This window comes from Sminthopsis crassicaudata, chromosome 5 (assembly GCF_048593235.1).
Source record: "Sminthopsis crassicaudata isolate SCR6 chromosome 5, ASM4859323v1, whole genome shotgun sequence".
Taxonomy (NCBI): Eukaryota; Metazoa; Chordata; class Mammalia; order Dasyuromorphia; family Dasyuridae; genus Sminthopsis; species Sminthopsis crassicaudata.
In genome coordinates, this window is record NC_133621.1 from 274,908,305 (window position 1) to 274,922,896 (window position 14,592).

General features: G+C 37.6%; 1 protein-coding gene across 4 annotated transcripts in view; it reads right to left on the bottom strand.

Annotated features, from left to right (window-relative positions):
- Positions 1 to 683: 683 nt before the first annotated feature.
- The window catches only part of POC1B (POC1 centriolar protein B), a 97,728-nt gene continuing 83,819 nt past the window's right edge, over positions 684 to 14,592 (bottom strand). For 3 of the 4 annotated variants that reach the window (XM_074271110.1, XM_074271113.1, XM_074271112.1), the window contains exons 11-12: positions 5,213 to 5,437; positions 684 to 1,886 (exon numbers count right to left, since the gene is read on the bottom strand). In XM_074271110.1, coding sequence (XP_074127211.1) covers positions 1,785 to 1,886; positions 5,213 to 5,437 — 327 coding nt within the window. In that variant the 3' untranslated portion in view covers positions 684 to 1,784. Of the gene's footprint in view, positions 1,887 to 3,066; positions 3,104 to 5,212; positions 5,438 to 14,592 lie in introns of all 4 variants that reach the window. The other variant, XM_074271111.1, reaches the window with a different exon arrangement.

A 14,592-nucleotide genomic window follows, 5' to 3' on the forward strand; every position in this document is an offset into this window, starting at 1 on the left:
ACAACATTTAGAAAAATCAGAATGGATGATTCTATAAATTCATATTAAAAAATGGTGGCTACAGAAGTCAGGAGGTCTAGTTTTTCCAGATCTTACTCATTAAAAAAATATAAAAAACATGGACAAAATTGTTATAGAAATAGTCTTTATTATTTGAAGAACAGAATGGAGAAGTTAAACAGAGATTTGGTTTTCTCAAGGAAATTATTTTTAAAATGCCATTAAATCTTTGTAAGCATTTGGAAATGTCTATAAACCATGTCTGATATACCCCATGAAGAGATGACCAAAAATGTAATTTCTGACCTCATAGATAAAGTAAAATTAAGGTGTAAGAATATTAAATATATACATATATGTATATATGTACACTCCCAACAAAGGGTTTCATTTTAAAAAATAATCTAGTCCCCTTTCACTAATCACCTGCAGGCACTGTAAATAAGAATTGATTTTTTTCTTTAGTGCTCCCTTTGATCTTGATACCAGTTAATAGAACATATAGATTACATACATATAGTTAACGACAGTCATCAGATAACCGTGACCAAATACACAAGCTAACATATGACTGTAAAATCTCATGTGCTTAAATAATTTGCTTGGTTTTCTTTACTTTTATCTTCAACCTTGTTTTAAGAAAAAAAAGATAAAACAAAACAAAACTCAATCTGAAATCAAGATTCTTTAGTAAGGCTCAGTTCATTTTTATTATGTTTTTCAACCACCATTTGTGACAAAATTGTTAGATGATGAGGCAGGTTAAATTTTTTTTTTTTTTTTTTTAAAAAGGGCTTTACTATTCAGGAGCCAGAAGTCACCCTTCTTAACCAGTAATATTGCAATGTGTTTTATCCCTCTTGCTCCTTTTTGGCTCTTGAGCATCCTGAAATCACATTAACATAATCTTTAAGAACCCTTGCTTCCAGGCATTGGTGCAGTGTATTCATCTTTCAAAGGAAAGAAATTAAGTGCTTCCATGTTTCTGTATCTATTCACTGTCCTTAATGACAGCTATTTCCCCTTGGAGGGAGGGAGCTGACTGCCAGCAATACAGTGGAAAATAAATGGGGAAAAAAAAAACAAAAACAAAGCAAAAACAAAAACCAAAAAACTCCATTGTGCATCATTTTGTCAGTCAAAAGTCATGTATACACCTAATATGTTAACTTATTGGGGAAAATCTTATCCTTTTTAGACTTTTTGTTTTTTCAAGGCATTATTAAGAAAGGAAGCTTTATTTTTTAGTAAAAGTCTCAATGGAATTGAGAGTGGTCAGGTAAGTAACCTACTCCCTGGATTTGTTAACGTATTTGTGGAGGCCAATATAAGTCCTTTTGTAAGCTCTGCTCTCTAAAGAACCCCATTCTATGCTTAAAGGAGTTACATCTAATGTGATGTGACTAATTTACATTCCAAGAGTGGGCTCTTAACATGGCAGGATCTAGCCGCTAAATGAGAACTGTCATTTTGATTACTACAGGGGGAAATTCATATCCACTTACACACACCACAGAGAAGCTACAACTATATAACTAAATAGAAACAAAAAATTCCAAATGTCATTATTTTCAATTGGTCTTGAATGCCATCCCTGTAAATGTTTATGTTAGTCCTTGTATATGAGTTTTTGGGTTTTTTTATTTGATTTTACTCTGGTGCTCAGACTTAAGAAATGCTGTAATGGTCTGCTTGTTGTTGAAGTACAGGAAGTGTCACCTATTACCTTTCTAAGATCCTATAAACAGGCATTCATTGGCATTCAGTCTATTCAAACTTTTTCTTCAACTTCTCTGTTCTCTGTTAAAAATCTTCTGTTGATTTTCTAGGCAGTCTTTCAATTTATCCTCTGTCAATGTTAGTCGCTGTTCCAGAATAGATACGGTCTACAAAAAAAGAGGACAATGAAATGGACAAGTCATGATTACAATCATGAGATTCATTATATTTGCCACGAGGGCACAGAACACCAGAACTTGGGAGACAGGTTCTTAACCTTTATGGGATCACTGATCCTGTAGGACAGTCATTTTAGATGCTTATAGATGACCTCTCAGAATAATATTTATTTATTTATTGCTAAGGCAATTGGGGTTAAGTGTCCAGCAGAATAATATTTTTAAAAGCATAAAATAAAATAAAATATAAAGGATTGATTACAAAGGGAATCTATTCTACTGAAATAGCTACCAAAATATTTTTAAAACAAGTTCATAAGACAGTAAATATAAGAACTCCAGGTGCTAATCAAGTAAAGTTAAAGTGCATGCCGGTCTGAACAATTCCAGCAGATGTCTGGGAGAGGAGGAAAAATATGAAGCTTTTAAGGAATAAGGGATCTTCTTCCACGTGTTTCTTCACCTTTTTAGTGTCATGGACCTCTGGAAACTTACAGGCCCCTTCTAAGAATTATGTTTTTAAATAAATGAAGGAAATGCTAAATTTTGGCTAGGTAAATGAAAATAATGATGAATTTCCCCCCTCGCTATACAAGTGCACAGACCCCATAAAATTTATGCATAGAATCCTTCTGGGATCCAAAGACTACAAATTCCTGAACTAGGAAGAGTGGAAAGGGTGAGGAAATTAGATTCTCCTGACTTTCAGTTTTTATTTTGAACCCATTCTACTGACAATCTGATAGATGCTTGAGGTGATTGCAATTGAGGAGGCTAAAACCTTGATTTGTCCCCATGCTTGTCCATCTCCAATCCAATGGCAAGACACAGCTTAAATCATCCCATTCATCCCATCTTAAAGTGCATATGGATAGGCAGCTTAAAATAACATAAAGCCAATGTGTGGGCAGGAATCTCCTTCCAAAATGGTGGATTTGAGGAACTAAAAGGTTCCAACAAGCAGGCAACTTCAGTTCTAGGATTTAATTCACACCAATATGAATTTTCCATTTTATGATCCACATTTCTAAATCACTGGCATTTAAAAGTTCCTTCTGAGACTCTCAAGAGTTTTAAGATCAGGGCACCTTGCTATACACAACTTCCCATTTTAAAAATGTAAATAATTGAATTTTAATTGATTCCCAATTCAAAAACAGTTACAAACCGCCCAGGTCTGAGTTAGCCAGGAAGCCATGAGTCATCTGAAAGAAAATGAATCAGAATGTATTTATTCAGGAGGAGGATGGCCTAGTGAAGCATGGACTTGCTGAAAAATAAGCTGGGTGAGGATTCAGCTCTTAACCCTCCCTACTCTGACTCTTCCTCATCAACCAAGTCCCCCACCCCAACAACTAGAGATTTAGTTTAAAAAAATTAGGAAGAAGTTGAGTTGACTTAGAGGTTGTGGTCCAGACGGTGACAAAGTGGGAAAGAGGAGGAATCATCCCTCACCTCAAGGAGCGGCACTGGGAAAGACGAGCAAGGGAAAAGCCACTTGATAACAAGAGGAAGTTGGGGGCCAGGAGGGAAGTGAGCATCAAACCTCAAGCCGACTGAGAGGCTTTTGCCAGGAAATGGCCTCTGAGAGGGGGAAATGCCCCGTGGCTTATGGAAGTCTGGCCACAGAGATGATGAGCATGGGAATCGGATGTTGTGACACAGAGCAAACCTATGCTGGTGGACAAACCAGCTGTTCTCCAGCCTTCTGGGCTTCACCAGGCCCACAGAACCCACATAGGGCTCCACAAAGAAAACCCTGAGGAGATGGAAGGGCTGGGATTCCAGAGAGCAGGACACTTCCCCTGCCAAGTCCAGGGGACACCCGCTCTTCACTTGAGAGTCTCAGAGGACTGGTGATAGGACCTGTTCAGGGTCTGATGCCCAGATGGGCCAAGGCAGGACTGCAACCCAGACTTCCTGATCCTGAGCACAATTCTCAAAAGCAAGATTCTATAGGTGCATTAATTGAAGACTTTACCCTTCCTGCATCCAAGTATCCTACAAAAAAGGTGAGGGACAATGTGATGTAGGGGATTTTGGACTCAGGAAGACCTAGATTCAAGTTTCCCCTCTGACACAGACGTGACGGTGTGACCCTGGGCAAGGAATTGATATCTTCCTGTTCCAGCCCACTCTCTGAGACTCAAAATTGTCAAGCAGTGTTCGAATCTACATCAGAGGGATTTTCTTCCTCAAAATCTACAGGTTACATCCAAAGAATTAAAACCAAAAAGGTCAAGGGGATAAGGAGAAGAGAAATGTGGGAGGGGAGTGAAGGTTTAAGATAATATGAGGTATATGCTGAAGTAGCCACAGAAATGAGCATGACATTAGCATAATGTATTTTAAACAGAGATCATAATTAATCATAGACAGTTATTTTTCTAAGTTCCCAAGACCTAAAAGCTTGCTGTCACAACCATGCATACAAAAACAATGAGCTAATAGGAAAATGCTGCAAACAAAAGTCCCTGAATCAAAAATCGATGCTCTTAGGAACAAGACCAAATATATGGCACAATATTCTATTCTTTGTTTAAGGGTCTGTGCTGCTCCCTTCTGGTCACAGGGCATCAAAGAAATCCTTATCTGTATTGCACTTATTAGCTAAGCAGTGCAATGATTCTCTTATTTAACAAGCATTTATCTAGTGCCTACTGTGTGCAAGGGATAAGATGAGGGGCCCTGAGGATGCTGGGGGAGGAATAGCTTTGTGAGGTTTCAGGGCCTACTTAAGGAAGGAGTGTCTTCCTGCTGCTCCTTGTCTGGAACAGACTGAAAATAGGCCTTGAATGAGCAGAAGAAAGAATGTGCCCTGGACGAGGGCAAGAGGACAGAAGTATGGGCCATGGGGTTCACGTACCTATGCAGGTCTGGCTGGAGCAGGTGGTGAGAAGGGGCAGAGATAGAGAGTGAGATGCTTGCAATATGCCCCAAGGAAAAGCTCCCCAACAAGTGCAGGTGCTTTGTAAGAGACCTGAGCAGGTCTGAAAGGAGAATGAAGAAGGAGTCAGCAAGGAGGAGAGACTAAAGATTCATGGAAGAAAAGGAGGGGAAGGGCTGTGAGCCTGGCAGGAAGAGTCAGCCCTGGGCTAAGATGAGAAACACTGACTATTCAAAGAGAAGGAAGAGGAGAATGGGGGAGCCCCAGTTCCCTGGCAATTCTCTGAACAGGGGGACTTTTTATCGCAGGTTTGACTAGAGCAGGAGAACTTTGCTTTAGTTCTAGTGAGTCTGAGCCCTGGCTCTTTTTAGGCCTGGTCTGGCTGATGACCACCCCACAAATGTTCTGTCAGTCTGTGTTTGCTCACCTGGGTTAAGACGTTCAGCTGTTCCATGATGTGTTCCAGGGCATCAGTCACAGCCAGTGGGACACTCTTCTGGCCCTCAGCAGTAGTGAAAGGGCTGTCTCCCTTGTCTTCCGGTTTCTTCTCCAAGCTTATTGTGGAGCTTGTTGTTGAAGAAGAGGCTAATGCAGGATTCAAGAAGTGGGGGCTGCTATCATCGGGAGGAGTTTCATTAGCAGCCAGAATTCCCTTTGGCATAACGGGAAAGAAAGAAAGATTCATAATTTCCAAAATCTTCAGGAACTTCTTACATGTAAACTTAATTAATAAAAGATTTTAAGTTCGTATCTACTGCAGATATAAAATACCAATCAAATCACCTTCACCTACCAGGGAATTGTGGGAATGACAATTATAAGAAAAGGGACAACAATTCAGGGCTTACTGAAGAAATTCCATCAGTCCTGACATTTTTAACATAAACTTCACTGTGACTACATTTGTCTGAGGAAATTCAATGTTTTGCTATTAAAAAGAATAGGTTAAATCCAGTTTAGTTCTGATTTTAAAAAGGAAGGTAGCTTTCATACATTTTAAAAAAATCTTCATAAAAATGGATTTCTGATTATGACTTCTCTGCCTAAATACTCCTAAAAAGAGATGTGTGGTACTCAGCCTGTAGGACCTGAACCCAGAACTTCTAGACTCAAAGGCCAGTCAGCCTACCTAAGTAGTGTATTTTTGCCTAACAGACTATATTGATTCCACCTCCAACATACAATATCTCTTGAAGTATGTCTGATAGCAGTCAAAGTGAATTTAAAACACATTCACAGAAATGGCTTTTCTAGCCAGTAATGCTTCAATTAAAAGCAAAGTTTTAAATCTTCCCATGAACCTAACTCTATCACCTTATAAGGCAGTAAATCCAATATATGGCCAAAATAAGTTAAAAAATTTCTTGAAAAAATTGGGAAGCAAAACAATGGTCCCAATAAGCTATGGATGAACGGAATAATTAAAGCTTTTTGGACACTCTTCTTCTATCACTTAAACCACATAAAAACTCCAAGCATTTAAAATTGAAAATTTCATTCTCTAAGCTAGGAAAACTGGGAATTTTCTTAAATAAAAGGATGTGGCCACAATGGATATTTAGTTATAGAGGTGATGGCAAGGAATTCAATAATAAGCAGGGAAGTAAACATAAATGCATCTCTAATAAAAGGTAATATGAGAAGGTATGAAGGGATAAAGAGATACACATTCAAAATGACAAACTGTATCCCATGAGTACAGGATGCATTGGTCTTCCCCATGCATGTTGGGGCTTCTGGGAGATAAGAATGTGAGAGGATGAGTGAGTCAAAGAAGTCCCACACCAACCCTTATAGGATAAAAAATCCCTACACATTCTTGAGTTTTCTGATCATGCTTATTCAGTATTATCATGTTTTGTTGTTGTTGTTTTTTTGTTTGTTTGTTTTTCCTGAGGCAATTGGGTTAAGTGACTTGTCACACAGCTAGAAAGATTTAAACTCAGGTCCTCTTGACTTTAGGGCTGGTGCTCTATCCACTTCGCCACCTGGCTTCCCATATATTATCACTTTTTTAAAAAGTGTGAGGGGGATGGATTTTATGGCTCATGTGATCATATATGATCACCCCCAAAGCAATGGAGAGGTGCATGGTGGGTGTGAAAGGGTGGAGCATATTATAAATAAGGAACCTTGAGGAGAGGTGATATAAACAATGTCACTCTTTTTCTAGCTGGCGAGCTGCTGAGTCTTGTTGAGCCTACTTCCACAACCTCCCCACATGTGCCTTGCAAATTCGGGCCCCTGCCTCAAGTCACCCATGTCTCCTATCTGTGTCTCACAGAGCTGCCAAACTGTCACTCTCCTGGATTGTTCTTTATTATTACCTCTAGTATAAAAAGGAATAAAAAGGAAACTTTTATATTGAAAGTCTTTCTCTATCTGCTTCCCTCTTTCCAGACGAATTTTTGACTCCCTATCCCGCTTTCTGTTTTCCAGTTAAGTGATCTCTTGAAGTTGCTTGTCATTCTCTTCTACCACTTTAACTTAACTTAGGACACTTTCCCTCCTTACCCCCACACTATGAGAATTCCTAGCTCTCTTCAAGTCTCCGCTCAATTGACAAAATGGCCTTTTCCCAATTCCTCCAGTCATTACTCTTCTCCCAATTATGTGATATGTGTTTTATATTTACTTACTACATGCTTGTTGTTTGTCCCTAATAATTCTTAAGTTCCTCTAGGGCAGAGAGGATTTTACTTTTGTAACCTCAGGGTCTAGCAGAGTAGGTGACACAGAGTAAGCACTCAGAAGCTTGCTGCTATTAAGGAATGTTATCAAAGAAATGTACCAATGGGGGAAAAAAGTAATTGGACTGGTCACCCATCACACGACTGAAAGATAAGGAATGGACAGCTTGGACATCTGACATTATTTGTACATTGCCAAGATAAAGCAAAGGGGTCTCCTAGTATGTTGGGTAGATCTCTTAGGACAAATGGAAGGACTTGGTTCAGAGTTACTGAGATTGGGCATCATGGATGGGTTGTGACTGGAGCATTACAGATCTGAATATGGGTAAACCAGGTTATCTGACTGTGGGCCATCTTCCTATAAGACTCAGAACATATATGTGCACACACATGTGTACGTACATATACATATAACCTTACTTCAAAACAAAAGAACAGAATCAGTCAAGGAAGAAAAAGCAGGGCTACTCAAACTCAAGTTATCTAAGGAAGGAAAATGATGCAAGGAAAGTAGGTAAATAAAGAGCTTTCATCTATCTTTTCTAATAGAACCAGATTTTGAAACTAGTAAAAATATGGCTACAGCCCCTATGTCAACATTGACCCAAAAAACATGCAAGCAATTCCTATGTACAGATCAATGGTGGAGTTATACAAAGATCAGGGATCATAGAGGATTTGCCATCATACAATATGAGGCCTAGTGAAGGGCTATGATACATGTATAAGTAAATATAACACACAAAAACATAAAAAAAATACAACTGGAGAAGAGATTAGGATAAGAATTATCAACGGGAAGATTATTCACTTTTATACATGAATTTAAAAAGAGGAAAAAGTATTGGACAGCCTAAAAAAAGAAGCAAACACATTTCTTTTTTATTTTTTTCAGGAGTATCAGAGTTAAAATTTGGAAAGGTGTTTTCCCAATTTGAATGTTTTTCCTGCAAAAATACAAAAGAATGGAAAAAGACTGAGCAAGTTCCTTTGTTAAAAAAAAAAATTATACAAAATAAATTAGAAAAATTGTGATAGAATAGCAAGTGAGGCTCCATATTCTCTCTCTTTCTTTTTAAAAATATCCCTTTACAGGGCAGCTAGATGGTACAGTAGATAGAGTACCAGCCCTGAAGTCAGGAGGACCTGAGTTCAAATCTGATCTTAGACACATACTTCCTAACTGTGTGACCCTGGGCAAGTCACTTAACCCCAATTGCCTCAGGGGGGAAAAGCCTTTTATTTTCAAAACACATGCAAAAATAGTCTTCAACATCTATCCCTGTAAAACCCCATGTTCCAAGTTTCTCTCTCTCTCTCCCTCCCTCCCCTAGGCAGCAAACAATCTAATATGGGTTAAACATGTTCAATTCTTCTAAACATATTTCCACATTTATCAGCACATTTTTTCCCTTCAGAGATTCTTAATCTTTTTTGTATCTTTGTATTTTTGGCAGTTTGGTGAAATTTAGTCTCAGAATAATGTATAAAATAAAATACATAGGATTATAAAAGAACAGTTATATGGAAAGTTATGTATCTGTATGCATATATATAAACATATGTGTGTAGATACATATGTATGTCTGCGTATATATATATATAATTATATGCATATAATTATATATATTTATATGCCTTTGCATATTCTAACATTTAATAATTTAATTTAATAATTATTTGTTAAACTTCTTTATATAAGACACAATACAGGTATCAATTAAAAAGTTGAACTGGAATGATATTCTAGTCCTTGCCCTCTAAGAATTTACATTTTGGCAGAAGAGATAAAATAAGCAAACAAAAAATTAGGATTATAAGGAAGAAACTATAAAGAGAAGGTATAAACGCAGTCTAGTGGGATTCGGAGGAAAGAGAGATTGCTTTAAGTCCAGGTGATTTTCTCTTTCCATTTCTTGCTTCCTATGTGCTGGAGTCGGATTTGAAGTTCAGCAGGGGAGCTCTTGGTATGCAAGGAAGAGAGCAAGAAAGTCAGTGGGCCTTAAGCTCTCCCTTTGCCAATAGTGCCCAGTGCCAGGAAAGCAGCAGCCATTTCCCTTTGGCCAATCAATCAAAGAGCACTTATTAGCCTAGCAAGTACCAGACAGATCAGGGATACAAATGCAAGGAATGAATATTCCCTCTTCTCAAGCAGTTTACATCTGAACAGGGGAGAGCACAAGGTCATATCTAAGTATATAAATTTCAAATATAAAGACAGTAAGTTAAGAAAATTACCAGGTGGTTATGTACAGGCTAGTTAGGGAGAGCATTAGCAGTGGATGGGATCAGGGGAGGTTCAGCCTTTAGAAGGGGAAGCTTGAGCTGCATTTTGAAGGAAGAGAGGGGACTAGAGGTAGAAGTGAGGAGGATTTACATGGTGGGCACGGAGACAAGAGCTGGCGGACTACATATGACATATGATCAGTGAACAAGCATCTACTCTGTTGGAGGTGCTGCTCTAGGTATTACAGAGACATGAATGAAATAATCTGAATTTGGCTGGACTGCCAAGTATAGTAGGGCAAGTGATAGATGAGGTTGGAAAGTTAGGCTGGAGTTAGGTCATGAAGAGCTTTAAAAGCAAAATCGAAAAGTTTAGATTTGACCCAGGAGGTGATGGGGAGCCTCTGGAATAAGGGAATGACCCAGTCAGATCTACATTTAAGAGAAATTGGTTTGGCACAGACCAAATTGACAAGTGGCCAATTCCACTGTTATCAGACTATTTATGAAATGCATGATTACAATGGGCACCTAGGGGTGCCACTGTGCACCAAGCACTAGGCTTGGAGTTTGGAAGATTCATCTCCCTGAGTTCAAATGTGGCCTCAGACTGCGACTAGCTGTGTGATCCCAGGCAAGTCACTTAATTCTATTTGCCTCCATTTCCTCATCTGTAAAATGAATTGGAGAAGCAAATGGCAAACCATTGTCAGTGTCTTTGCCAAAAAACCCAAATGGGGTCAGTAAGTGTTGGATATGACTGAAATGACTGAACAACAAACAATTATAACTCGACTACTCTTCTGAGTAAAAAAACCCAAAACAACAAAATGAAACAAAATAAACCCAGTGTAAAATCATCATAGAATAATTTCTTTTGCATGTAAACTCTTGGAACAGGAATTGGCAGCTGAATGCTTCTGAGCTGATAAGCATTTGCTATCAGACTACCATCCAGGCTGACCTTTTAGTTCATCTGGGAATCCCAGGATGGTGGGAATGGCTTGTTTTCAGCAGTGACTCATAGTTCTGCTGAACTGCTGGATCTTTTCCTAAATTTCCAATTCTTTCCTGAGGTCAGAAATCAGTGGTTAGTTGAAGCTAACCTGGATAAGCTAGGGAAAGGGGGAAGCACTATGGAATAGCTCCCACGGCCTTCCTGGGAATGGATCACTTTGCTGGCTCACAATTTCCATTTCAGACTTTTAACAAGATGATGGTATGCTGATATATGCTTACCGAATGGAGTCTTTATTGTACAGAAACAAGAGAAAATTAATAAATTATGTTGGTTCATTTACATAAATTTGAGAAAGGCATTTTACTTTTATTCTTTGTTTTTATATTTTGCCCAGGAAGCAATGGTGTCTTTCTAAAATAGCCCTCAGGGTCTGGGAATAAGGTTAGCTATTTGTCTTTGCTTCTTTACCCTCAAAACCCTTGTGAAATCATATTATTTTTGTGGGGCTGGGGAAGAGGCCAGAATACTTGGACTCTCCAGAAATCCTGCCTCCTAGCATATCTGGGTGATTAATTCATTCCTCTTCAAAAATGCTCCTGGGATCACAAATCCATTGAAGGCCTTTATCTTTGTCATAATCTCTTGAGTCTCATTAATTCTGAATACATAGCTGGGCAGGGAATACCAGACCCAATAAATGACCCAAGTCTACATACATATTTTCTCTTACTTTCTATTTTTTACATAGTTTAGTAGAAGGCAGATAGCTAATTCCTTAAGGGGAAGATTTGAGTCTTTCATGTATCACCCTCTTTTCTTCTGAAACCCTTCTCCCCAAGTGGGTAACTTGGGCAACTAGGTGGTACAGTGGATAGAGTGCTGGGCCTGGAGTTAGGAAGATTTTTCTTCTGGAGTTCAAATCTGGTATCAGACTGTATGACACTGGGCAAGTCACTCTACTCTGTTTGCTTCAGTTTATTCAAATATACAATGATCTGGAGAAAGAAATGGCAAACCATTCTGATAAGAAAATCCCAAATGGGGTCACAAAGAGTTAGACATGACTGAAAATGACTAACACCAGCAACAAAATGATAAAGAATAAAATAATTTTATCAGGGTGAGAGAATTCCCACACTTAAGTCTTATTAAGTCAATACTAGTACCAGAGGCTATGGAGGAATAATGGGAAAGGACACATTTACTTCCTTCTACTTCTAGTATAGTTCACAATCAACAGAGGATAAAGTGGATAGAGAGAAAAGACTCCTATTTAAGATTATCCCTGATGATGAAAAAAAAAGGAGGTAGGAAGTAATCCTAGAGGTCATCTTAGTGCAATTGTTATTAGATCAAAATGTATGACTGAGAGTTAAATATTGTTATTTTGACAATTATACTCTGAGATTTGTATTATAAATATATAATCTCATCACATTTGTGATCAAAGAAAACAAAATGAAAATGTTAAAGGCTCTCAAAAAATAATTCATAATTTGGAAAATGAAACTGACAAACTCTCTGGTGTTTGAGAACTGGATTCATATTTCTCAAAAAAAAAAAGATAATGGGTTGGATGGACTGAACGTAATGAAAGTCAGGGAAAACAGAACTGTCTGAATGCTAGAGAAAATCTATGATAAATTTGTATGGAAAAGGAAAGGAAGGGTGAACATTGTTCACACACATACCATATATATCATAGAAATACAAGAGAAATCACAGAAATAGATTTAGGGCTAGAAGGGATCTGAGGGGTCATTTAGACCAATCCCTTCATTTTACAGATGAAAACACTGAAGACTAAAGAGGTTAAGTAGCTTATCCAAGACCATATTTGCAGCAGAGCCAGAATTCTAACTTAGGGCCTCAAAATCTAAGTACATTACTCTTTCTACTAAAATGTGGCTCCTGGAGAACATAGTCTGTCTCACTTTTCTATTTTTATTTTTAGGACTTAAGACAACTGCCTAGAATGTAAACCATCCACTAAAAGCATTTAAGACCTGACTATGGGATGAAAATTGTGCTAAGTCCCAGGGTTACAAAGCAAAAGTCTAAACAATTCTTGATTTCAAGGAGATTATATTCTAAAAGAGACTGATTTTTTTTAGGTTAAATATATGCAATTCTTCTAAACATATTTCTATATTTATCATGCTGAGCAAAAACAAAAACAAAAACAAACAAACCAAAAGAAATCAAAAGGGGAAAAAAAACATGAGAAAGGGAAAAAAAAGTAACAACAACAGCAACAACAACAAAAAAGGGCAAAAATACTATGCTTTGATCTACATTCACTCTTCATAGTTCTTTCTTTGGATATGGATGGCATTTTCCATCACAAGTCTACTGGAACGGCCTTGAATCATCTCATTGTTGAAAAGAGCCAAGTCTATTACAACTAATCATCATTTAATCTTGTTACTATGAAATGTTCTCTTAGTTTTGCTCACTTAGTTCAGCATCAGTTCATGTAAATCTTTCCAGGCTTTTCTGAAATCTGCTTGCTCATTACTTCCCATAAAACAATAATATTCTATTACATTCATATACCACAATTTACTCAATCATTCCTAACTGAAGGGCATCCACCCAGGGGAGATTAATTTTCACCATACACAATGCCTCTTGAGAATAGAAGAGGATAATTAATTCCAGAGATGATATGAAAAAAAAGAATAGTAATAACCATGACCTCATATGTGTCACAGAAGTGAAAAGGCCAATGAAAATATACAGAATGAACTAGCAATATTAATATAAAGAGGCATATATCATGTGTACCACTTGAGATTTGATGGTATGAAATTGATATCTAGAATGTGGCTTTAGAAAGGCGTACTTTACTTAAAAATCAATTAGTGAAATACTAACAAGAGAAATACAAATCAAAAAACCTTGAGTTTTCCCTCTTCTGAAAACTGGTAAAGATGATGAAAAATGGGAACAGTTAATGCTGGAAGGATTGTGGGGATATAAGCACACTGCTGCACTGTTGATAGAGCTGTGAATCATTACAACCATTTTGAATGGCATCTTGGAATGATGTAAATAAAGAGATTAAAATATCCACAGCCTTTGAAGCACAGACTTCATTCATTACTGGGCTTTTCCTCCAAGAAAACCTTGATAAGAAGAAAGTCCTTATACACAATAAAGATCTTCAGTAGTAGCACTTCTTGTGATAGAACTCAAAACAAAGTAGACGCCCATCGACAGGGAGCATGGTATGTGAATGTGATGTGATATTACTGCACTCTAAGAAATGTGATAAATACAGAGAAGCATGAAAAGATCTCGAAGAACTGATACAAAGTGAAGTAGGCAGAGCCAATGAATACAAAGAGTACAATATGTATGAAAAGAATAAGTACACAGGGGAAAAAAAGTGAATTCCACAAAATGATAAAGAAAAAACAAATAGAAGAATTTTGAGATACTCCCAAAATGCCCCCTTCATGGAGACAGGAAGCCCACAGCTGTTGAATGATGTACACGTTTTTAGAACTTTTTGAATGTTTTGATTGCTGACTTTTTCTCTTCTATTTCTTTAAAAAATATTATTGTATGTGGTTCTTTTAGAAATAAATGGTTCTCTTAAAGATGGAAGGGGAGGGATATTGGGGAAAACCATAATGTTAAAAGCAAAAGACATCAATAAAAACTTATTTTAAAAATTAAGCAAGCAAAGAGCTTTATTAAGCACTATGTGCCAGGCAATGTGATACGCCTTGAAGATTTTTTTCACAAAAGTGAAAATTACTGCTTTCAAGGAGATTACATATTACCATAGGGGAGATAACATGGGCACAAATGATAAAAGGTAGAAATGATGAAAGAGGGCATTCCAAGCAAGGGCAATTAGCCAGTGGGAATGTGAGGACATAGGAAGTGAGACACCATATGTTGGTAACAGTTGATTGG